General features: G+C 38.6%; 5 protein-coding genes across 14 annotated transcripts; 2 read left to right on the top strand and 3 right to left on the bottom strand.

Moving 5' to 3' along the window:
• LOC110843680 (multidrug resistance-associated protein 1) lies at positions 1–10,151 on the bottom strand. 2 transcript variants are annotated; one of them, XM_035848288.1, is made up of 21 exons: positions 9,951–10,151; positions 7,680–7,873; positions 6,313–6,483; positions 5,785–6,234; positions 5,561–5,692; positions 5,157–5,485; positions 4,570–5,068; positions 4,227–4,479; positions 4,050–4,166; positions 3,799–3,989; positions 3,547–3,723; positions 3,180–3,464; positions 2,907–3,107; positions 2,302–2,835; positions 1,684–2,226; positions 1,306–1,614; positions 1,059–1,225; positions 928–996; positions 814–845; positions 662–755; positions 1–579 (listed from the first exon to the last, which is right to left on the bottom strand). In XM_035848288.1, the coding sequence occupies exons 3-21, from the start codon at positions 6,343–6,345 to the stop codon at positions 465–467; spliced, it is 4,530 nt and encodes a 1,509-aa protein (XP_035704181.1). In that variant the 5' UTR covers positions 6,346–6,483; positions 7,680–7,873; positions 9,951–10,151; the 3' UTR covers positions 1–464. The 2 variants fall into 2 exon arrangements, with proteins under 2 accessions (XP_035704181.1, XP_021945385.1); XM_022089693.2 differs by lacking the exon at positions 9,951–10,151 and adding an exon at positions 8,286–8,482.
• Positions 10,152–10,289: 138 nt separating this feature from the next.
• LOC110843686 lies at positions 10,290–13,321 on the bottom strand. Of its 3 annotated transcripts, XM_035848293.1 has the most exons (5): positions 12,566–13,321; positions 12,044–12,479; positions 11,808–11,983; positions 11,587–11,721; positions 10,290–11,513 (listed from the first exon to the last, which is right to left on the bottom strand). In XM_035848293.1, exons 2-5 carry the CDS (start codon positions 12,219–12,221, stop codon positions 10,413–10,415), a joined length of 1,590 nt encoding a protein of 529 aa, XP_035704186.1. In that variant the 5' UTR covers positions 12,222–12,479; positions 12,566–13,321; the 3' UTR covers positions 10,290–10,412. The 3 variants fall into 3 exon arrangements, with proteins under 3 accessions (XP_035704186.1, XP_035704185.1, XP_021945396.1); XM_035848292.1 differs by having other exon boundaries at positions 12,044–13,321; XM_022089704.2 differs by having other exon boundaries at positions 11,808–11,968; positions 12,044–13,313.
• Positions 13,322–14,244: 923 nt separating this feature from the next.
• LOC110843682 (golgin subfamily A member 6-like protein 22) lies at positions 14,245–17,729 on the top strand. Of its 4 annotated transcripts, none has more exons than XM_022089695.2 (9): positions 14,245–14,646; positions 15,296–15,714; positions 15,782–16,359; positions 16,440–16,585; positions 16,689–16,852; positions 16,931–16,979; positions 17,051–17,120; positions 17,197–17,275; positions 17,345–17,729. In XM_022089695.2, exons 2-9 carry the CDS (start codon positions 15,376–15,378, stop codon positions 17,633–17,635), a joined length of 1,716 nt encoding a protein of 571 aa, XP_021945387.1. In that variant the 5' UTR covers positions 14,245–14,646; positions 15,296–15,375; the 3' UTR covers positions 17,636–17,729. The 4 variants fall into 4 exon arrangements, with proteins under 4 accessions (XP_021945387.1, XP_021945388.1, XP_021945389.1 ...); XM_022089696.2 differs by having other exon boundaries at positions 15,306–15,714; XM_022089697.2 differs by having other exon boundaries at positions 15,309–15,714.
• A 6-nt stretch (positions 17,730–17,735) lies between these two features.
• On the bottom strand, positions 17,736–19,202 carry LOC110843695 (nascent polypeptide-associated complex subunit alpha). The gene is made up of 4 exons (XM_022089718.2): positions 18,886–19,202; positions 18,700–18,792; positions 18,440–18,610; positions 17,736–18,349 (listed from the first exon to the last, which is right to left on the bottom strand). The coding sequence occupies exons 1-4, from the start codon at positions 19,054–19,056 to the stop codon at positions 18,128–18,130; spliced, it is 657 nt and encodes a 218-aa protein (XP_021945410.1). The 5' UTR covers positions 19,057–19,202; the 3' UTR covers positions 17,736–18,127.
• A 73-nt stretch (positions 19,203–19,275) lies between these two features.
• On the top strand, positions 19,276–23,673 carry LOC110843687 (stAR-related lipid transfer protein 3). Of its 4 annotated transcripts, none has more exons than XM_022089707.2 (12): positions 19,276–19,412; positions 19,892–19,963; positions 20,035–20,483; positions 20,657–20,740; positions 20,808–20,885; positions 20,951–21,004; positions 21,075–21,207; positions 21,597–21,838; positions 21,911–22,057; positions 22,124–22,228; positions 22,291–22,469; positions 22,529–23,673. In XM_022089707.2, the coding sequence occupies exons 3-12, from the start codon at positions 20,325–20,327 to the stop codon at positions 22,788–22,790; spliced, it is 1,443 nt and encodes a 480-aa protein (XP_021945399.1). In that variant the 5' UTR covers positions 19,276–19,412; positions 19,892–19,963; positions 20,035–20,324; the 3' UTR covers positions 22,791–23,673. The 4 variants fall into 4 exon arrangements, with proteins under 4 accessions (XP_021945399.1, XP_021945397.1, XP_021945400.1 ...); XM_022089705.2 differs by having other exon boundaries at positions 20,062–20,483; XM_022089706.2 differs by lacking the exon at positions 19,276–19,412 and adding an exon at positions 19,767–19,785 and having other exon boundaries at positions 20,062–20,483.
• Positions 23,674–23,726: the final 53 nt, after the last annotated feature.

A 23,726-nucleotide genomic window follows, 5' to 3' on the forward strand; every position in this document is an offset into this window, starting at 1 on the left:
GTTTTTGACTTAACTTTGTTCTTTATTTAATCAACAATCCATCATCAATTAAGTACGTGATTGACAATGTATAATTCTTTCATGAAAATTAATAACAAAACAAGTTTCCTCATTCTTTAAAGCTTTTTTCAATAATTCAACCATGTAGCCCGAGAATAATTAATAATTTTAGATTTATGTACAAAAACAAGGAACAACATTAACAAACGTTAGGATAGATAGTTAGATCTGAATCTGACCTCATAAACTGGACTCGCATTATTAATACTTTTTTCATGTCGTAGCAATGACTAATTACTAACAAACAAACTAATTAGTTAATTGCTACATTGTTACACCACAGGGAAACTGTTCTTAAATCAGAAGAAGTACTATAATAGAGATATAAGTACGACAATGAACAATCTTGAATAATCATTTGTGGAATTTTCGTACGAGTCTAATAATAATTATCCAGGTAATATCTATGAAACAATTCCAGCATCTTTTGCCATGGCGTAAAATATGGAGTCCTTATTGCGTAAGAGGTTGGACGGAGTGTCAAATTCGCAAACTTCTCCCTTATCAAGAACCATGACTCTGCAAGTACATAGATTGACCGTTTTAGTTTGATTGAAAATTGAATGAATTTTAACATTTCATGTTATTATATTAAACACACCTTGTCGAATCCATGATTGTGTTCAATCTGTGCGCGATCGTGATGACCGTTGCATCTTTGAACTCTTCACGAATCGTGCGCTGAATGAGGTCATCTGCAAATATCAAAAAGTTAAAAATGTTCGCAATAATGAGTTAAATAGATCAACAAACCTGTGTCCAAATCCACTGCTGCAGTGGCCTCACTATTTTTTACGATTAAAATAAACAAATAAGTAAAACCAAACTTTTAAAAAATTGTTATCTCTATATAAAAGTAAAACTTACTCTAAACAAAGAATCTTCGTTTTACGCAGCAGGGCACGAGCCAGACAAACGAGTTGTCTCTGACCGACGCTGTTATCAATCAAGTTATAATTAGTTTACAATAATTTAACAAATTTAATAAATCAATTTACCTCAGATTTTCTCCACCCTCGCTTATTTCGTGTTGCAAACCTGTGGGGAGCTCGGACACGAAATTTTTCAAGTGAGCCAACTCCAACGCTCGCCAAAGCTGGTCGTCAGTATATTTCTGGAATGGATCCAGATTCATTCGCAGCGTACCAGAGAAGAGGACAGGGTCCTGCAGCAAAGAGATTAGAATTTGTACAAAAATCCTGTCATGGAATGAAATTGATATTATTTATGTGAATTTATCTTCACCTGAGGAATGATTGTGAGTCGTCCTCGGACATCGTGCAGCCCCAATTTGGCAATGTTCTGCTCATCGATGGATATGAATCCTCCAGTGGCTTCGACAATTCGGAAAAGGGCATTAGTAAGGGACGACTTGCCGGCCCCGGTTCGACCTACGATGCCAACCTTCTCACTCGGCTCGATAACACATGTCACATTTCTCAAAACTAAATCCAGCCCCTCTCGATACCGTGTTTGATACCGATCAAAAGTAATTTGTCCCTTATCTGGCCAAGTCAGTGCTGGTTTCCGCTCTGGCATTTCCCACTCGGCTTCCTACACAATTAAAATAAGTTTTACATAATAATAATCATTAACAAAAGTTTATTAATTATCAAGACGCACTTGAGGAGTTTCGCCGTATTCTTTCATCCTTTCGACTGCGACAGCGTTGGTCTCTACTTCGGAAGTCATACGCACCAGCCAGTTCAAAGTTTGAGTGATTTGCAGGGCATAAGAAATAGAAAGTCCGACCGTTCCGGCATCAAGTGTCTCACGACCAAGGACAGCGAACAATCCAGCAAACAAGACAATCAGGTTCCCAATAGTCTCCAACCGAACGGCGAGCCAGCGATTTGCAACTATTGAAGGGTAGTAGCATTTTTGGTTGTAATCAACTTTTAATTCAGACTCTGTAATGAATCTCGGCTGCATTCCGTACGCCCTAATTGTCGTGCAGCCTGTTAAGGTTTCACCGAAATGTGAGTAGATTGGCGATCTGGATACAGACTCGAGACGTTTCAATTGACGGGATGTGGCCACATAGAATTTTGTAATCAAATAGTAGACCACTGCTAGAGGGACGATCGCAGCGATGAACCACGGCGTGCTAACACTGATAATTGTGATTGTCGCAAGCACGGTGAAAAGGCATTGAATCCAAGATCTCTGCAAACATAAAGAACAATCAATTAATAACCAATCAATAAAATTTCTGCTAAGAATGGATATATGTAAACTCACCATGTTCATGGGGAGCGTATTGTCTACTACGTCCACATCCTTCGAGAAACGGTTGACTATCCGTCCAAGTGGTGTCGTATCAAAGAAGGACATGGGTGATTTCAAGACGTGGGACAGCATAATGTTATGCATAGCAAAGGCAGCCTTCAACATAGCCAGTGACATTACAACCGTTCCGACCATGATGCTAATACCCAACGCCAAGCCGAGAGCCCCATAAACTCCAAGATACATGTCTCTCTTATCCGTAGGAAATGTTCCGTTCACAGTAGGCTCATTCGACCACTTTGTTAGCCAGACACTCGAGCCAACCTGAAATCCTTGATAAATTACGTTCAGCAAGAGGGTGAAAAGGCCCATGGGGACGCCGATGGCTCTAAAGTAGTGAAAATACACGTCCTTCTTGACACTTCCGGTTTCAGCTTTTTCAACCTCGATGAGTCGTTCTCGACTTGCCGGGGTGCGAGTGGGAGTGTCCTCTTTCTTGATAACAGATGTTTGTCGGCGGAGGAGGGGCATTTTTGATCCAGATCCCTAAACAGGAAATAGTTGCAAATATGTAGATAAGGCTAAAAAAATGAATAAGTTTTAAATTTAGGACTTACATTTGACGCGGTGGAAACACGCCTCTTTCTCGCCGCTAACCCATCCGCAGCTTCACTAATGGTGTCTGAAATTTGGGATTGTTGTCGCTCCAGAACCTTCTCCTTGCCACCTAGAACTTCTTCTAATTCTTGTAGCACGGTTTCATACTCTTCGCTTTCCTCACTGCCCATATGCAGGGCCAAAAAGTCGGCAAATGCTCCCTGTTAATAAAAATATATAAATATGTGCTGACCAAATGTCCTCATATTTAATAATTTAAACTATGTTATTACCTTTTTCTCCAGTAATTCCCTGTAAGTACCCTCCTCACTGATTTCACCATCCTTCATGACGACGATGTGGTCCACTTGGGGGAGATATGTGATCCCGTGAGTGACCAAGACACGCGTCGTCCCCTTTAAAATACCATTTGGTCCGAGAACCTGTTCAAAAATGTGCTTTCCCACATGAGCGTCGACAGCTGAGAGGGGGTCATCTAGAAGGTACAGGTCAGATTTGCTGTAGGCGGCCCGTGCGAGTGAAACCCTCTGTTTTTGACCACCGCTCAAGTTCACTCCCTGCAGGCCAAGGTTAAAATTGGAATGAAACAAAACTTGGCAAAATTATGGACAAAAAATATCTAGGCTCTTGGTTCTTTACCTTTTCTCCAATTTCGGTACGATCTCCAGCCGGTAATATGTCCAAATCGGGTCCAAGTGCGCACGTGTCGATGACTTCCTTGTATTTGCCTTCATCTAAACCCTCTCCGAATAACACGTTGTCTTTCAGGGAGCAGTTTTGAATCCATGCTTGTTGCGCGACATATGCAACTTTCCCCTGAAAAAATAGGTCGAGAATTTAGCTATTTATGTAAAAGATTAGAGATATTTACACATTCGAATTTAAATGTACCTTCCTCTTTACCCGACCCGAAACTTTAATCATCTCGCCCAAAATAGAGGAGAGAAGGGATGATTTTCCAGATCCGACCACCCCCACCACCGCAACTAAGGAACCTTCTTTCACTTTTAGGTTTATGTTCTTCAAACAAGTGGTTTCAGGCTCCCATGAAAAGTTTCCGTCCTGAATTTGTACGGGTTCTCCTAAGATATAATTTAGAACATTTAAATTCCAGCTTTTTTGCAGGCAAATCCTCGCCTTACCTGCGCCCCTCTCCTCAATCACAGCGTTCTCGTCGACCTCTTCAGCATTCAAAAATTTATTCAACCGTTTCAGAGCAACGCTTGCTTCGACAGATGCGACAATCATCATGGGTAGAACTAAAAAAATATTATTATGCAAATAAGATATTATGCAAACTATGGCATTGAATCACTTACCCGTCATTGGCATTTTCATGATATTGAACAGAGTAAGAGAGACGAAAGCCTTTTCCGCATCAAGTACATTATTCTCATCAATAAGGACGTAGGTCGCGAAAGTGACCAATGAGACGACAAATGGGGCACAGGCCCAAACAAAGGACGTTCCAGCGTGAAGATATGCAGCTTTTTTCAACACGTTCATCTCTTTTCCCCGAATGTCCATGACTTGCTGTTCGAAACTTGGCTCCCACGCATACAACTTTAAAACCTGCGTCATAATTGATAGATTATTGATAGTACTTTGATGATTATTATTAAAGTAACATTATGACAATAAGAAAAGCTAAATCAAGCGAACCTTGATTCCGGACAGAATTTCACTCATCATTTTAACCCTGCTATCCTTATTTTTCATTTGTTGGATCTGCAATTTCCTCACACGTCCAGCAATTACACCGTTGACCGGAATTAGAAGGATCATGACAAGCACACCCGCAAGGACGGAGGGTCCTAAAATGTTCCACAGGAAATAGAGCGACAGTCCAATTTGGAGAGGAGCGCTCCACAACATGTTGATATACAGCGTCGTGTCCATAAGTTTTTGAATATCGACGCTCATCAGGTTCACAATTTCTCCAATGGTGGAAGCTTTTCGTGCCACGTTTGATATTCGGAGGGCTTTTCTGTACACAGCACTTGTTAAAGCGGTTCGGATCCGCATCGAGATGAGGAATACTTGATGAAAGTATTGGGCTAGAAATATCGTTTGAATAATAGAAGTGCCGAAAAGGATAGCAACGTAGAGGAATCCCTTCCAGGCTTCTACTTCATCATCTTTCACAAAAGCGATCAGTAGTCTACACAAATTAAGGGTTCCAATAACAATTAGATTTTAAATATTTATTATCGAATTAAATCGGCTTTAATTATTTGTCGATAACTCACTTGAGAATTTCCGGTGACACAAAGTTTAACAAATCTTGAATGAACTTTAGAGACGCGGCGAGAAGGAAGGTTGACCCGAATATTTTCATCATGGTGACAAACACGCTTCCCTCCGCGATGCTTCCATCAACCGGCTGGAGCTTCCCCTCCCCAGGTCCGCTCCAGTACTTGTCATAAATGGGGACTTGGTATCTCGATGTGTCTTTTCGGTTCAAGTCCCACAAATCAGTCGCCTCAAGAGGACGAGAGAATCCGAGACGAGCGAGGCCTTCGAACCAGAAGAAGACGAGTTGGGACAAGTAGGAGGCAGACGTTTCAGGACAGGGGCGCTGTAATTAAGTAAAATGAGATTAAAACAGTTTTCGGAACCAGCTAATTAGTGATTATTTTAAATTTCAGCTTACGACATCGACAACTTTTTCTCCAGCATCCCTAATTGGAGCTTTGTCGGCCCAACAGTTGAGGAGGAACATAACTACCACGATGGGAAAGTTCATAACGTGAATGAGGTAGTACAATCCGTCCTTATTTCCACCCTGAAGTCATAAAAAGTCAATCTTAAAACTACAACACTAACATGATTTTTTTATTTCAAAAATTGCAATTCAAATTTCGATTAAACACATACGCTGATCACGTCTGGAGGATTTCTCAACGCTGTTTGAAACGGAAACACGTCGCACAACATGGAGAAGAACCAGTAATAGAATAGCAATCCCGACGTCCGAACCCCTTTCGTCTTATGTAACACCATGAGGAGAAAAACGAGAATGTACGCCGCAATCCGCACGATGGTCGAGTATCTTTCTGCCTTGTAGAACTCATACTTGTCGTCGCCCTCGAGTCTGAAAGTGAGGCTGAGATGGACCGTGTGGAGGATAATGAGCGCCCAAACTCCCACAGTTTTCGCGATGAGGAGGATGCTGGCCGGAATGTGACGACCTTTCGACCTCAACCGAGAGGCAAAGTCGAACGTGGCAAGGAAAAATAGGAACGCGGTGGGTCCCCATACCAGCACGGTTTGCTCAAAGCATGGAGTAAAGTCGGGCTTTGTCGTATTCCATGTTACATAATCGTCCTGCATACAAGGCAAATAAATAATTAGTGAGTGATGATTTGCATGCAATTGTTCATTTACTCGTTTAAAGTATCATACCCAGAAGGACGAATTTCCACAAAAATCTTCCATTTTCTTAGTTTACTACAACTATCAATTTGGAATTACAAATTATACTCCGGAACACTTCAGGTAACGGCAGTGAAATTAATAATTTCTGCGGACGATGAGTATGCTCCCACCTCCCAGTTCGGGCATCATATCCAGACTCTGGAAAAATAAAGCAAGGCTCATATTTTATTGACTTCGAACCATCGCTTATAACGTTTTCTGATTGCACTTTGTCGCATGGAGAGAAGTCAAGTGTTTCCAGAACATTCGCCTTGACGTACATCACTCGACAAGACCCCTCAACTAACTGAATCTCCACATTCAGTGAGGACTCTTATTTTTTTGCAAAAAGCAGATAAGATATAATGATGAGATAATAGTATCGCAATGAGCTGACCACACTCCTCCACTCCAAACCAATACTAGAGTTGCATTACATTACATCTAATTAAAATTAATAAAATTATGGTGCATATTAAGAACTGATGATCGATTGATACGTTAACGTTTAGCTTGTTGATTTGCCTTGTTTTTCTGTGTGGTTATCGTTATCATCGCCTTATCAGATAAGATGAAAAAAGAGGCAGGTTAAATAATATAAAAGTAAAGTGGTCACATTTCATACCGTGCTGAACTGATCACTTGCCATACTTGCCAAAACTACAAACGTCAGCGTGTATAATGTAATGACATAAAAACGACATAAGGTAGGTATGAACTCAATGGACAAAATTTGGTCAACCCATTTAACAAACAAATAACAACCTATATTAACCATTTGTTTATTATGTCATGTTTTATATGCCCTGTTTGGCAAGAACCTCCATGTTTTGTTTTTGATATAGAATATATTATGTCGTTGTTCGGTTTCGGGTGCAAAATGACATGAATTTCATTTTCACATGTCATCAAGATAGTGCTTGATTAATTAATTATTATGATTGCTCATTAGAAAAAAAACTGCCTATTCATCCAGACATGAGAAAAATGCTTGTCATTCTTCCTTTACCACTCACTAACCACGGCACAAAAATTGTACATATACAGCGACACTATGTAACTTAAGGCCACTAATTTCTGGTTTTCTGTTATTTTAAAGTTTTTTTTGCTGGTTTTGTTAACTTGTCTTGTAAAAAAAATATTTTTTTTGGCAACGTTACAACTAACTGAACATATGAAATCCATTTGCATGAAACTGTCATTGAAACTGTTTAACTGATCAATTTATGTAATTTAGTATTGTATATCTTATATTTTAATGTGTGAAATGCTAGACTGCTTAATTAATTATGAATTACTTAAAAACAATTTCGAGTTTGAGGATATTTTTAAAAAATTGCAAATTAAGTACTAACATTTTTCCAATTTGATCCGTCTTCTTAAGGATTATTTATGATGGCGTTAGTCCCAGTAATAAATAACCTTTAGGACAAGATTATATTTGTAGAGGTCAACGAGATCCGGCCGGCTCCAGTCCAATTCAACAAGTTGTATCTTGTTTTTCTAACGTTGCACTTGCACTCAGCACTTTGTACTTGTTCTTATCTATCTGTAACACACAAATGAATAAATTACTATTAAGTTATTCATAGTAATTATTGATACAGTAATGGCATTATTTTACTAATTATTCTACTCCATATCAATATGAAAATACAGCTTTTACGCACGCACAATGCACGCATAATTTCTTGACCGGCCTTGACTTCAGTTTCACACGGACGGATCCGGCCTAAATATTTATTTCTAACTTGCCATATTTTAATAGCTAATATACAATTATAATTGTATAATATTGTTATAATATATACAATTATTATTTAGTTGTTGAAAATCATGTGTTACAAACTCATAATTTCAATAAAATATTAAACCAATATGTAAATCAGAATTATTGTACAATGCAAAATACCACTAAACTGTACCAGAAATCATAAAATTCATAATTAATTATCCTTTACCTTAATATTTTGTAAAAATCCTTCAAATTTTTCGGAAATATGAGCAAAACCTACTGCCACAAATTCCTAAGATGCAGCTCGAGCAGCTGCCGGTAGCACACTAAACTAGCAACTTTTTTTGACATTGGTCTTGTACTATCGGTCTCCTCAGGATGCAGTCGTTCGTACATCGGACGACGCGAGGTGGTGAATGAAGATGCTCAAAAGCCAACATTTTTCGTTCACGTTTGTAATTTTGTAATGTAATTATGTAGCAAAAAAAGAGTCAAGTAACATCAGACTCAAGGTCGTCCGTCAGTGTCCAGTCAATGCAATAATAATCGTTGTAAATTTGATGTAACGCACATTCGTAATTATCTCTCGTTAAATACACAAATGTGTGACAAGGTAAGTTGGGTTAATTGTTATGTAAAGTGTGTGTGTAATTCTGGCCAGACCAGACCACCGGGATTAAATTGAAAAGGCATTATATTATTATTCGTGTGCATAATTCTGAAACGTTTTTATCCATGCATCCACCATCTTCCTGCACGCATTTTATGCTAAATCTCAACCTGAATTTTTAAAAAATTTGGAAAATAAGGACAAAATGGTCATTAAAAATCGTATTTCATGCATTTCTCGTGGATATTATGATGATGACGTTGGAAGAAAATTTGCCATCGCAGAGTCAGCTCCTTTCTGGTAAAACGTTTAAACCTCACCTCTAGACTGGATTGTTGGAAAAGTAGAGTGTATGTACATATATGTACATTTTGTGTATGTAAACTTGTATGAATATGCCTTACATATACATACATTCTTATTGAGATTTTGAAATGATGAGGGTGTTGAAGAGAGAGGTGGACATGCAAGTGCAAAAAATGGAGCAAAAACTATAAAACCGGACCAGCTTACCATACCATTATCCCAACACTTGGAGTCATTTCTCGTTGTGCAATTGTGTGGAGGGGGAGGGGACCAAGTTTTAAAGGAATATCTGCCAATGGTAAATTTTGTTTGTGGTTTGGTTTCAGCTTGTGAATATTATTTAGTTAGACGTCTCCTGGACAATTCTAAAGAATAAGAAGAAGACACAACAAAAGCATAATAAAATAAGGCTTCGAATAACACGTAGCGTTGCATTGCATTTCATTCAGCTTTTCGTGTCATTGGCTGACCAGAATGAATAGTGAATGGTCTAGTGCTAACTAACTAAGTTAATGATGAATGATTATGATGATGATAATAATGATGCAATGAACTCGTTTTCCTCTCTACGTTTTGTGAAATGCATGGCGATGGAAGCACCTGGAAGAATGAGTCAGAAGGCAGAAGTATAACAATTGGCTAACAATTAGACACGGCAGAATGGAAATGGAAAGTCTTTTGTGTGATCTGATGACTAGTCTACATAGTTTTGGGTACATTTTCATTCACTGTATTACACATCCTGCAACAATTTTCTAAATTCAGGTCCTAAATTTTAGGATGATTTGGTACACTTTGTAATATAAAATGAGCTGTATGAAAGACTAGAGGTCTGATAGAACGGTATTTAAGTGGCGTTGGTTTGACTGTCTGGTGGTTAAATGATTGAAAACTTCAAACTTCAAACTTGAAAACTTTGAAGTGCGTGTAATGTTGCACGCACTTTTGGAAATAGAATTAAATTAAATTGCTTACCTTTTCCAAACTTTACGTTCTCCGATGTGAGTTACACGTTGGTAAAATTGATTGTAATTTGATACACGAATGTTACAACGTGTGAGGAACTGGGAAATGGGAATAAGCTACGAGAATGAGGAGTATTAAGTATAAATCCATTTTTCCCTGCTATGCGAAAAATTGGCAAATTAATTAGCTTAAATGGATTAGTAGGAGCAGTGTATATATAGCAGAACAAATACCCGGGTAGTAAAACGTTTGCAAAAACGACCCGTTAATCTCGTTAGCTTTCTCCCGCAAAGAGAGAGAATTCGGGTGAACTCGGTTTTTGTCATGCAGCGAAAGCAATGGGGAAAGTTTGCATGACATGACAATGAACATTTATTCACAATAATTAATTATTGTTCATGACAGAATTCTGCAAATTGTATGAAAGTAGTAAAAAAGTATAACAATTTCTCCATAATTAAAAAAAATGCTTCAAAGTTGATGGAAGTTCAATCGCTTAACTTGTTCAGGCTTCTGACCTAGTGGAACCTTTGAATTGGACGGGGTCGAACTCACGACAGGTCGGGACGGGTCATTGCTGACGATCGGATACTGAAAATCTGACTCGGGAAACAGAGTGTCGAGAAATACCTGTGACACGTTCTTGCCAGTGTTAAAGGTCGTTCGTTTGGATGGAAGACGTCGCTTGAAGGTTTGGCGTGCAATCCGGCTTCTCATGAGATTTTCTTCATCTTCAACGGTGAAATCGGGGTCGATCACGACTCGGGCGATGCGTTCCCCTTCGACTGGAGGCGGAGATGTGGCGAAAGCTCTGAATGACGGAATTGGGTCGGAACGACAGTAAGAAATCATGTCGTCCACTGCTGGAGCTTCTTTTGGCTCCAGCTCTTCTTGTGATATTTTCAAGCCTTGGAGATCCAGAGATGGAGACGTTGATCCTGATCCAATTAGTCGATTACCAGTTGATCCACCTTCTTTAATATCAGCATCCTCTTTTTCTGATGTCGCCAAAGTGACGATGTCCTCTTCTTTCTTCTTGTTCATTTCTAGTCGCTGATTGCAAGTTGTACATGATCCCGATGTGGGTCCTACATAGCGAATATAGCGGTCCGGCACAGGCAAGCGGTAGAAGAGATCAGAAACATTTTGATGTGGATGTCGTCGAGAGAACAAAGATCGCCTGATCAAGCTTGTGCCATCCCCATTACCACCATCGTTTTGGTCTAAACCCTGATCCACTTCCGATTCGTCTTGCTGTTTCTGAGGTGACGTATTGACGCCGCAATCCACTGTTTTGACCTTCTTTTCATCCTTCTTGTCGTCTCCATCATGGATCTTCTCGTCTCCATCATGGATCTTCTCGGAGGGAGCAACCGGAATTGAAACAGGACTTGTCACCAAAGTCGGGCTAATTTGAACTGCCACTTCTTTATCCTTCTTGGTGACCTCAGGTGCAGACTGTATCTCTTTGATTTCAACTACTTTGCTGCTCCCACCCGCTACCAAGTTTGGATTTATCCAGACCAAATTTCTTGGGGGCATTGGCATGAACCGATCACGAACTACAAGTGGCTAAAAAACATGAAAAGTTAAGTTAAAAGTTAAAAAAAACAATATCACGTCTTATGTAATTTATCCCTCTCACATGGCACAACATGACTTGAGTAATAATTGGGTGGTTCCAGTTGCCGTCGAACTGGAACCTCCGCTGTCGCTGAACGAGATTGGCGACGTCGGCTACGTCGCGGTTCATATCGTTGTAAGTGTTATTATGGTTAACCTGTGAATAATAAATTATAATTGAATATCTTCCTACTAAATAAACTAAGTAAGTTTATTGGAAATTCATAGCCCTCCCAAACTCACGAATAAAAACAGTCTCGTCATCGGATCGTTCGGATTCTGATGTGGAAAATGGGTCACGATAAATAAGTCGCGAAACGAGTACAGAAATTCACCAAATGTTTCAAATCCCATTTGTTTCACTGGCACGAAACCATCCCCACAGCCATAGTTCAATAATGTTTCTGAAAAAAATAAGACTGCCACGATATTTTAAACATTCTGATAAAATTTGCAGTTTTCGACACAAATAAACTTACGTCCCAGCTTCCTCATGTCGATTCCAGTTTGCGTGACGAGGAGGAGGTTGACCACGTGATTTTTCCATTCTTGGTAAAGATTCTCTTGGTATCGGTTTCGAATTCTGACATTAAAATTTTCAAATTGTGGGACGGGGGCGGGGGTCGGAACCAGCCCAAGTAGTCCTCTCATCATCATTCTGGGAGAAAAATTGAATTTTTTAGGATTCGTTCGAGAATTGGTGAGAAAATTGTCTGGGTGGACGGTGGACTGGACTTCACTACATGAGATAATCGAGCAAGTTGTAAGATTCAAAATAAAAATTATTTTTGAGCAAAAAAATATGCTGGTCAAAATAATAAATGTGTAGAATTTTATTTTGTCCTGCTGTGAAGGAGACGTCAGGAGGGGCCGGTTGACTCAGGTTGAAGGTTGACTGTCTGTCAGTCAGTTGAGCTGAAGACACAGATTTCACGAATGATGATATTAAATTATGCTTGTTGCTGATATGATAATTTCTGAGTTTGACGTCTAAATCGTACAATTTTCATAATTATGCAGGTTCTTCACAAGGTTGCTTGTTGTAATTATTATTACTAAAGTTGTCTAGCAAACTTGGGTTCTTCATATTCAAAACTGTAATTATTAATTTTATTATTTTTTACCAATAGTGAGACTATAATAGTCCCCAGACCAACAACTAAAAGTGTCTAAATTAATTTTGATAAGACAGAGATTACCGTTCATATAATCAAACTCAAGATGAAAACTTGTAAAATTTACAAAATGTAAACTGACAATATAAATTACAAATATACGTATTCCATATAAATTACAAATTTATTATAGTGCCTTGTATTATCAACAATTCAATAAAATTTTGTTGAATTGTTGAAAAGGCATAAAATCTGGCATACTTTTATGCAGAGAAAACTTCTGTATTGTAATCAAATTATTTCTTTACATCTTTCCGATGCAATCAAGGACGTTTAACTCGCTAATTAATTAATCTTGACATCACTACAGTCCAAGTACATATACGTCAACAAGATTTGTTTTTCTTCACTGCATTTCTATTTCATCTAAATGATATTGGACTTTGGAGTGTTTTGTTCTTGGATCACATTTGTCTTTTTCAAACAAATGTTCTCTCTCAGAAAGAAAAAGTAGTCAGTCGGTTAAGAAACTAAACTTTACACGATTTGGCATTTTGTTTTGTTGGCAGTGACACAAACTTGAAAGAAAACATGGATAGCTTGGGAAAGAAATCCATAAATGGAGACCTTTATTCGCTACAAGCCAAATTTTTACGGCAATTCGGTTAAGACGCAATTAATAAATTGTTCTTATCGTTTGACACTAAATGCGTCGTCCCTTTCAAAACAAGTCGTTCTAAATTGCGGCAATTTTTCCTAATCTGAAATGTCCATGATTTTTCTTGGCCCAGTTAACGCCAATCCACGTGCATGCCATTCGATTAGTGGATGGATTGCATGAATTTGCATATTACAAAATATTGGCCCATCTCCCAACCAATATGTGAATGACGTCTTTCATAAGCTTCAATTTTTTCTCGTAATGATACATTACCCTTTCGGTTTGACATCTTGTTCTGGAAAAAATAAGGGTTACGTATTACGTTTGTGGTATGCAAAAACGTAACGGTTTGTCAAGTTAAAGTTGAAAAATTATGGTGGAAAAAACTGCATGGAATTTTTAGTCTCAGAAATGAAATAATGATAAGCATACATACATACATAAACATTTTAATTCCTTACAAATTGCGACTTTAATCAGTAAAGGCACGTGATCCTACGAGAAATAAATGGACCATGGGCCATTTACTTTGTAGTTGGTTGTTAAAACGTATAGGACAAAGTAAAGTGTGGATGCATAATACAACGTTGCATGTAAAAGTATACAACGATATATGTAAATGAAGAGTTATGCTTATCTACTTCGTCTTCTTGATCTTACTCGGTTATTTTTGGCTTTCGAACCGTTTTCCCCGAAAAAGTTTGAGAAATCTTTAAAATAAGAACACAACATGGGACACGACACTCTGTCTTAATCTTTACGTTTAAACGTATTCCATCCTTTATGTATTATTTTCATGCATACGGATATGTGTCCATTATAAAAATCTCCTAAATTTTCATATAAAGATACATGCATACATTTAGTCCAAGAGACAGATCAGGTTCAAGTGAAATAAGCCAGCTTGTCGTCGACGTAGAAAGATAAGTTCTCATCTCTACCAATGAAAAATATATGATGCCCAGGCTGCTGCAGACGTGTAAAAAAGAGTGCTTCTTCAAACCATTAGTTGGGATAAGACGGATAAGAAATACATACGTACAAAAACTTCTGTTACCATTTTTTGGCACCATTTCCCATGCGTCTGTATTCTAGTCCATCCAGAAAACGGTGCCTCAGCCAAATTGTCTCATCGCATCTCATATTGAAGAAGACACTAATAATCAACTCACATCATGTGAGACAGGCCATTGTGTGTGTAACGTTGGTTGTGCTGAAGCATTCTAAAAAAATAATTGTAAAAAGTGTTTAGTTGTGAAGAAAATTAAAAAGCGGAAACCAGAAAATTGAAGAAACTTATTGTAAGGTTGTGATTTTTTCGAGGCCATTTTATATGCTCAACTAAGGAGGAGAGCGTCACCACCTGCCCTTCACAGATCTCGATGCCCTTTGCATATGTGGTAGGGTCCTATGAGTGTACTAAAACCCTGAAGTGGTTTGACTCCATGGCCACATTTGCGTCCGCCACACCCACTCAAAGGGATGAAAACCACAAAAGTTACCAACTTCAAAAATCCACCAAAAATCCAATTTTGCGCGGATTTTGATAAAATTTGCATTTTTGTGATCCCAGATACTTGCCTGATAATATTCGATAGCAATCTCAAGTTTTTTGAAATTTTCGAAATTTTCGAGCTGATGAACTATTCGAAAAAATTCAAAATTTCAAAAAAGTTGGGATATCTACTGGATATGATCACACAAGTATCTGGGATCACAAAAATGTAAATTTTATCAAAATCCGTGCAAAATTGGATTTTTGGTGACATTTAAAGTACATGAAAACAGGGCTTTTTTCCTGTTTTTGGCGCCTTTGAGTGGGTGTGGCGGACGCAAATGTGGCCATGGAGTCAAACCACTTCAGGGTTTTAGTACACTCATAGGGCACTACCACATATCCAAAGGGCATCGAGATCTGTGAAGGGCAGGTGGTGAAGCTCCCCTCCTAAATATAGCTAATTTAAGTAGTTATACATCTCATTTTGCCTCAAATTTAATCGAGAGTACTGAAAGTTGAAGGTGAAAGTCGTCATAAATGAATGAAGAAAATGTTAACGGTGGTGGCGACATGGCCCCCGTCACAGAAGAACAACCAAACCTAGTGGAGGAAGTAGTGGTTGAAGAATCTGTGACGCTACTTGATGACCTACGACGGGAAGAAGTTGTACCACAACAACCGGAAGTAGTTCAACCGGAACTTGCACCTCTCCTGTTAGACTGGAGTGGAGTCGTCATCCCACAACCGGACGCCGAGTTACTCTTAAAACCGGAAATAATCGCCTCCCTCGATGTCGACTTACTCCCACCACCACCGCCGGTCGCGTCACAAGAGCCAGTAAATTGGGAGGAACGTTGCGCCCTGCTAGAACGCCAAGTAAGTAAAATACAACTTTCTCCCGTATTTTCAACTTCCTCTTCAACTTTCTTTCCACCTTTAACAGCTTCAAAGAGCCGCAGAAGCCACTACTTTGCGCAAACGGCTCATCGAAATTCGAGAAACGGAATCAAAAAGTCTCACCTCCAAGTTGAAACTGTTGTCGGAAGCGATCAGTGAGGAGAAACGCCTCCGAAATGACCTTCTCACGCGCGTCGAAGCGGCCGAACTCGAATGTGGCACAGTTAAGGACAAACTCCGTCGAAATTTGGAGGCCCTTGAGCGGATGAAGGGTCATCATGAGAGGAGGGTGACGATGTTATCAGCCAACCTGGAAATCGCGGACATCAAGGCGCAAGGAACAGCCCGCAAGTTGGAGGAATCTCATAGGAAGGGGGCCGAGCAGAAAGGCCTCCTGGAAGAGTTAACTATGAAATTGAATGAAAATAAGAAGGTTACAAAAACGATGGAGAAACAGGTCAAGAAATTAAGTGATAAAAATGCCTTCCTCACTTCGCAAGTGGCACTGATTGGGCAACTGTTGGGTGACGATAATACTACTGGTGACAATCCGTCGACGTCGACACCATCGTCACCTCCGGTTGATGAGGAAGGGTCGTTGTGGAAGATCAAAAATATTATCAGGTAATATGTGGAAAATAAGCTAAGCAGTTATTTATGCGGGTCAAAAAATAGAGGAAGATTGAACAAGGTTTTCTTTGCAGACAATCGGAAAACGCCGAGTCAAGAGATGACCAAGTTCCATCCGGAAGTAAGAAAGACGAGGAGGACGAGGGGGTCGAACTTTCGTCACTTTTGGAACTGGAGAACGATGACGATTCAGAGAGTGAGCCGGTCAAAGATATTCCAGGTGAGTGAAAAATTTTGATTTTTGAAAATTTTGATTTTTGAAAAATTAGAATTTAAACTTTGTCTAAATTTTGAAACATAACTAATTTTGTATGTTCACTTAGGTGAAGAAAGCTGCTACAAACGGGTTGAGGGGCCGACCGGGCCGAAATTTATTTTAAGCGTGAGCCGAACTTTTATCAAATTGAAGGATCTCATTCTCGAGAAACGGTCCCTGCAGCAGCAAATTGATGGATTGAAGAATCTCAATACCAAGTTGGAGTCAAAGGTCGGGGTCACACATAAATAATTGAAATTCTAAAATCGTATGAAATTGGATCAGAATTTAATTTTCTTTTTCATGCAGACCGACAAACAGGAGCATCGCCTCTACTGCGTCACCAAAGAACTCAACAGTAAGTAAAAAGTTTCGTAAAAAAATAAATTATTGCGTCCTAATTTTACATTTTTTTTTATTTCTCGTCAGAAACTTGGCATTTGGTCAGCAAGTTGAAACTACAGCAAGACAGGCTACACAACAATGAAGCGTTTCTCAGGTATTTTTACTAATTTTTAGACTATTTGACTTTTACATACTTTTGCAAAAATTGCATTCTGATCATAATTTTGCAGATTTGAGCTGAAGGAAAATCGAGCCATCGTCGAAAAGTTGAAAAAAGAGATGCAAAGTTATAAAGAAAAGTGGAGAAAGGTTAGTGAATAATTTTGATAGCTCCAAGATATACTTGTCATCACAGAATATGCTAATGTAACCCAACAGGTTCGTGAAAAAAATGACGAGTCTCAATGTGTCTGGCAGCAGTTGAAAGATGAATTTGCTCAACGGCGACAAGAATCCTTGTCACGACAAGGGGGACAATCCTCGTCCTCTGCATCTTCGCCAATTTCCTTGTCGAATTCCCCATCCCCTCCGAGAGAGGATTCTTCCTTATCTTTGGAAGAGGTGGATGACTTTTGTGCTGGAATTGATCTTGGTGACGCGATGACACCACCACCAACACCAAGCGAAGATGTCACAACGACTAATGTACCAGCAGATCCAGAAGGTTGATTCTACGAATTTTTGTAAATTACAATCAAAGTGATACTAGATTCCTGTTTAAATATTCGATTTGGGCGAATAAAATAAAATTGACATCGCCAAACAAGGATTGCATAGAACAATTTTATTCCAACAATGTTTTCCCACTCGTGGACAGAAAGGTACATATACAGCAGACGGTATTCTCACATTGCATTTATTTTACAAAATGCTGCACTTTTCGCTTATTATTATCATCATCTAGGAAATATGTATATAGTTTTGATACGAGGCGGTAAGGACTACTGCAAGAGAAGAAGGAGGGACGTACATTAACAGAAACTATTATTCTTAAGCAGAATTTTTAAACTCGACAATTGTAATAAACACAAGAAATTAATTACTGAGAAAGTTGTAAATGGGGGAAAGGTTTACAAAAAAAAGATGCCGAGTCAAAAAGCAATTCTTTTGTGCAAGATTCGACCAAAAAACAAGGGGGATAGAAAAATTCATGGGTTACTGCTACATCGTCAAATCCATAATGGCGTTGACGATGTCGTTCTCCGTTTTCTTGAGGGCTTTGACGGCCTTGGCCCTCGAGACGTTGGCCTGACTCATGACCAGCTCTATGTCTTTCTCCTCCACGCCAGAGGCATCCACTTCTTCGTCCGTGTCCTCTTCTTGGATCGTACTGGCCAGGGTAGAGGCGGGGTTCAGCTCGGAAGCAGAGGGCATTTCGGGTCCCTAATTAGGATAAGATAAATTTATTAGTGATAAGTAATCATCTTATTTATTATGTACTTTTTTTGGACAACTTTGGTGTTATATGCATACCTTGAATTTCTCAGCCGCAGCCATTTGAGCTTGCTGACTGAGATCTTCAATCTTTGCCTCTCCGAAGACGATGTACGTATCGCTGGCAGGATTCTTGTACACGTCAGGCTTGGTGATGACGAACAAAATATTTTTCGATTTGCGAATAGTGACACGATTAACACCGGTAATCTAGCATTAAAATTATGAGCATTATTAATATACAATTCACAATTTATTTAAACTCGCACTCATCTCATACTCCATTATTAAATCTTTACCTGCTTGAGCCCCAACTTGCTCATAATTTTCCTCGCCTTCTTCTCCCCGCGGCTTTGCTTCACCTTGCTGATAAGGTCATCAGCTCCCATTCCCTAAAACAACCGATAAAAAACAACATTATAAGTAACCATTTTATCATTATTTTGTATTTGTTTGTATTATTATATGCTATATGTTGAACTGACCGGAATGAGACCTTCCTTGCCCTCTCCCCCAGCCACGGCTCCAGTGTTATCTTCCAATTCTGGGATATCTGATCCATCAGAGTCGGAATCGGTGGCAGAATCGCCATCGGAGATTGTAGGTTTCTTGGTCTCAACTTTAGCCATTTCTTCCTTCTTTCCAATTGCTACCATATTATAGTTACACTAACAAGAGATACACTCCTCCTCCTTCCACCAGCTTATCGAAAACAAGATTAATCACACAAAAATAGTCAATTAATTAACTTTAATGACGACTGATGATAAATGACGATGGATTATTTCCGTGTTCTTTGTGTGTGAGAAAAGTGTGAGTAGCACGCCGACACCGGTGATCGTCACGTGGGGATAAATGAGACAACTCCCCGCCACGTTCAAATTTATATGTTTACTTTCAAATCAAGACGCACTCAACTCAACTGCTGAATTGACAAAGAAAAGAAATCAAATTTTTGAGTTGTTTCGAGATTGTCAAAATTTTGAAGAATTTTTCCAAATATTTGAACACGGTAAGTATTTTGTTGAGATATTTTGAAGCAGGGTGAAAGTGTGGAAGAGAAAGGAATGGGTAGTAATTTAATTGTTTGTAGAGGAAGAGGAAGATGAGTCATTCATTTTAATTTTAGTGTTATTTGTTGATTTATTGATAAGGATTTATTATTAGTGGTGGTGGTTATCTCGACAAAATGTTATGTTTTTCTAGTATAATTGATCTCTTTGCATCCAGTTATTATTGAATAATACGAATACACGTTAGTGGAAAAAGAAAAGAACAGCTTTTGACTTAGAGTGTGAATCTATAAATCTATACTCATTTATATGTAGATTATAATTATAATTCCTATTAATATTTAAACAAGATGGTTAGAATTGGATAAAACGGTAAATGTCTGGCGATTTGTATTTTTGACGATGTATGAATCACACCACGTGATGACTTTCAATTATTCTAATTTATACTAACTGTAATTTGGTTTTCTATTTGCAGATAGCGTTAATGAACTGGAACTCTACTACATAAAAGATTGATTAAAGTGGACACTTTCGTTGTCTTATATTGGTAAAAAATATACAGCTAAAATTACTATTAATTATTGATTATCTAATTAATTGGCAAATTTATGTATTTAGTAAGGAGTTACCTTTCTGTGTGTGCAGGTGGTGGGCATGAAGACGACATCTTCTCCTAAATCACATAAAATGAATTTAAATACGAACCACCAAAAAACCAATTCAATTTGAAACAGTCACCATTCGTCACCGGAGGCTTTTTTCGACAGAATGGGTTACAATTTTATATGACGGAGAACAAGTAGTTGGAGTAGCAACGCCACTATTTCTAGGACGAGATTTGTCCCTATTAATCCATTCCTAACTTAACTTATTGCCTTATAAATTACCTACACTTTTTCCAATCCATTATGATGGAGGGATACTCGGCTTATGTGATTCCATCGGAAGATGTTCTCCTTGGGACGCAGACTGGGCGACATTTATCCCCCGTGCGTCGATTCTTTTGCCTTTTAGTCACGTTCGACCTCCTCTTCACAATTCTGCTCTGGGTGCTCTCTATAATTCTTGTGAGTAAATATTGATTACTGTTGATTTTTAAACATCGCTCTCTGAACAAGATAACGTTTGCTGTCAAAAGCAATACAATTTATTCTCAAATTATTCTCCGTTCAGAGCTCTTGACATTAATATGTATTTATCAACGTAAATGGAGGGTGATGAATCTAAAAAAAATTTTCAGGCTAAAGGTGCAACGTCTATATTTGATGCTTTCGAGACCGAAGTCTTGCAATATAAATTTGAACTTCGACTTTTCGATGTTGTGGTTAGGAAGATCATATATTAATCTAATATTGGGTTATTTATTATTATAATAACAAAAATCTATGTAGATGTGTGCCGGAATTCGGTTCGTGTTCCTCCTCTTATTTTACGCCCTTTTGAGGTGTCATCATTGGCTTCCTGTTGCCGTAATGCTAAATTATTGTTAATTGTCGAATTTAAATGGGTATTTACATTTTGTCTAATTATCTAGTTGACTACAGCTCTGACATGCGCTTTCCTCCTTGTCAAAGTATTTTTGTTTCATGTAAGTCATAAATCATCTTGTTTGGATTTACACATTTCTCAATTGATTTAAAATATATAATTTTTTGCAGTGGGACACATTGAACAATGCAACGTATCCAGTGATGCTCATCCTATCAAGTTTTGTCCTTTCCTGGTCTGAAGCCTGGTTCTTTGACTTTCGTCTCATTCCACAAGAAATCCAGGCCGCCATGTTTCACGCAAGTATGTAAACTTTGGTTACAAAACTGCTGTAATTTATTTAGTTGTAAGATGGCATATGACTTTGACCTTCTATTCAAACCTCGCGACACATGACATACACACCTCTAGATTAAAGTAGTGATATGGATATCAGCACTAAAAATGTGTTAGGTCAGTGGAACCGAGATACTGATTTGTAATTCATTATTGTAACCCACGTCACCTTTAGTTAACTCGGAACTGATTGATATTCTAACCCCCGTCACAAAATTAGACTTGTAAATGAGATGGTTTAGAGAAAAAAATGAAATCTTTTGAAATCCGTGCAAGTTATCTCTAATTGAATCGTGAATTGATTATACTTTAAATAAAATCATTTGGCACGGTTCTTTCTCTACAAATTTCTTTAGGGCAATCATCGGGTGGAGTTGGAGGAGAGAGTCAACGAGTCATCACTTGGCTGGGACGTTCCGTATCACAAATTGCTCAAAACGTGCCCATTCAACGAAGCTATCCAGCATCCACGGCGGATTTTTTCTCCCTCCCGGAGTCACCAATGACCTCGGATGATGAGGATTCAGAGACCGAGTCGATGGAAAAAAGGGCGAGGCGGCTGTATAAGGCGAATAACGTACTCCCAGAATCGCCAGAGGTACATACAGACTCAATAACTATTAACTATATCATTAAAGTAATCACTAATTATTCTTTTTGTTGTTTCCAGTGCAAGTTATGGATTCAACAGGCTCCCACGATGTCGGACAAACTGCTAGCTCGTGTCCAACAGTCGGGCTGGGTTCTAGAGAAAACCTCGGATAATGGAGATAGCGTTTTTATTCTAAAGTCTCCCAGAAAAGTGTTTATGATTTCGGTAGGCAATTTCTTGTGTTTTGTGACGAGTTATTGTACTAGTTAAAAGTAATGCTGTGTTTTTTAGGGAACGTTGACCGCACCACCTGCTAAAGTTGCGTTCGAACTGTTTCAAAGGTTTGAATACATGCCGCGTTGGAATCCTGCTGTGACACAGTGTGAAATTATTCAGGTGAGTTTTGTTAGATTATACATAGGAGCACGTGTGTAACTAATATTATTGATTTGATGTAGCGACTCGGACCTAGCACGGATGTGAGTTACCAAGTCAGCAAGGAGGGCGCCGGAGGGGCTGTGTCGCCTCGAGACTTTGTTACACTGCGACACCATAAAATATGTCCAGATGGGATACACATCTTGGCTTCGGAATCAGTGAAACATCCAGCGAAACCGAAACAGCCAAAAATTACAAGGTATGAATTAGCACTTATGAAAATTCTGGAGAAATTTACATATGTATTGTTTCTCATAGAGCGTTCAACGGAACGATGGGATTTGTCCTGAGTCCAGTGGATGGTCAGCCGTGTCGCACCACGTTCCAGTGGGTGTTGGACGTGGATCTCCAGATTCCTGCTTGGATCCCACGAGCCATGGTTGACAAAGCCTTCATCACTGCTTCACTTGAAACGATGATTTGTCTCAGAGCTAAACTCGCCATGACGGTGGACCAAATCCCGTTGGAAAGTGTCGATCCCGGTACAGATGCCGTAGCTGGTCCATCAGTACTGCAGTAGAGGGATTACAAAATAATAGAGGCTCGCATATTTATCCTGTTCCATTCCCAGTAATTAATGTTAACCACTCGAATGACATTTGTTCAGAATTATTTGTAGCTGTAGTTAATTTGCCGGCCGAGTTTTGACTGAATTTGGGAGAGATATTGCCCCTTGTTTTGCAATATCAACAGACTATAGATTGCTTATACTGGAGAGACGAAATAGTTATTAATTAATTAATAGTGACTACCTAAACACGTTCGAAATACATACTTAATTTACGTCCTTGTAGTTTGTTCTTAGTATATTTAATTTATATATTTTGCGGAGATTTGTACATCAAAGAGATTTTCACTTCATTTGTAACCCATCCAGACCGACCATACCGTGAGGCTTCACTTTCTCCGATTTATTTTGACTTGTTCTCCTACTCCTTCATTCAATACCAGATCAGCCTACTAACTAACTATCCTACTAATTTTAATGAAACTGTGATATTGTGCAACGCTATGTATGTAGAACAAGAAAATAATAAGTGAATTAAGAACTATTAAAAAGGTTACGTAATTTCTAGTCTTCCATGAATTTATATGCTTCTCTTTAACCTTATAAAAAATATCTTATCTCTATACGAGGACAATATTGTGAAAATCTGTAACTTATTAATACCAAGAACTGTTAATGTAAGTATTTCATATATGGGAATTAATTACTTGCTAATTTTTTTAAAGGATATTTATACATATCTATTAAGCTGTCACATATGTTCGGTTGTTCTGTTCGTAATGCTGCTACATTATGCTGCTTAGATGAAAAGTGAAGTGACAATCTATAGGTGAAATATATCAGGTTTTATAAACGGTTTGTTCAGTTCAGAGAATAAAAGCACGTGAAAAAGATATTATGCAAGAGTTGTTGTTCTGTTCAGAGTTTTGGACTAATTACTTCATAAAG

This window comes from Folsomia candida, unplaced genomic scaffold, assembly GCF_002217175.1.
Source record: "Folsomia candida strain VU population unplaced genomic scaffold, ASM221717v1 Fcan01_Sc002, whole genome shotgun sequence".
NCBI classification, from domain to species: Eukaryota; Metazoa; Arthropoda; class Collembola; order Entomobryomorpha; family Isotomidae; genus Folsomia; species Folsomia candida.

Bases quoted from the DNA above. Each gene is read 5' to 3' on its own strand.
- LOC110843680 (XM_035848288.1), bottom strand. From the start codon at position 6,345: ATGGAAGATTTTTGTGGAAATTCGTCCTTCTGG. The intron at 3,724-3,798 runs GTACATTTAAAT...CTATTTTTTCAG, and splicing joins CGGGTCGGGTAAAGAGGAAG to GGGAAAGTTGCATATGTCGC. The intron at 2,227-2,301 runs GTGAGTTTACAT...TTATGTTTGCAG, and splicing joins ATACGCTCCCCATGAACATG to AGATCTTGGATTCAATGCCT.
- LOC110843686 (XM_035848293.1), bottom strand. From the start codon at position 12,221: ATGATGATGAGAGGACTACTTGGGCTGGTTCCGACCCCCGCCCCCGTC. The intron at 11,984-12,043 runs GTAAGTTTATTT...ATATCGTGGCAG, and splicing joins CGACATGAGGAAGCTGGGAC to TCTTATTTTTTTCAGAAACA. The intron at 11,722-11,807 runs GTGAGTTTGGGA...TATTATTCACAG, and splicing joins TGACGAGACTGTTTTTATTC to GTTAACCATAATAACACTTA.
- LOC110843682 (XM_022089695.2), top strand. From the start codon at position 15,376: ATGAATGAAGAAAATGTTAACGGTGGTGGCGACATGGCCCCCGTCACA. The intron at 16,853-16,930 runs GTCGGGGTCACA...TTTTTCATGCAG, and splicing joins ATACCAAGTTGGAGTCAAAG to ACCGACAAACAGGAGCATCG. The intron at 17,276-17,344 runs GTTAGTGAATAA...GTAACCCAACAG, and splicing joins ATAAAGAAAAGTGGAGAAAG to GTTCGTGAAAAAAATGACGA.
- LOC110843695 (XM_022089718.2), bottom strand. From the start codon at position 19,056: ATGGTAGCAATTGGAAAGAAGGAAGAAATGGCTAAAGTTGAGACCAAG. The intron at 18,793-18,885 runs GTCAGTTCAACA...CGGTTGTTTTAG, and splicing joins GCAAGGAAGGTCTCATTCCG to GGAATGGGAGCTGATGACCT. The intron at 18,350-18,439 runs GTATGCATATAA...TATCCTAATTAG, and splicing joins CTGCGGCTGAGAAATTCAAG to GGACCCGAAATGCCCTCTGC.
- LOC110843687 (XM_022089707.2), top strand. From the start codon at position 20,325: ATGATGGAGGGATACTCGGCTTATGTGATTCCATCGGAAGATGTTCTC. The intron at 20,484-20,656 runs GTGAGTAAATAT...AAAAATTTTCAG, and splicing joins GGGTGCTCTCTATAATTCTT to GCTAAAGGTGCAACGTCTAT. The intron at 22,470-22,528 runs GTATGAATTAGC...TGTTTCTCATAG, and splicing joins AAACAGCCAAAAATTACAAG to AGCGTTCAACGGAACGATGG.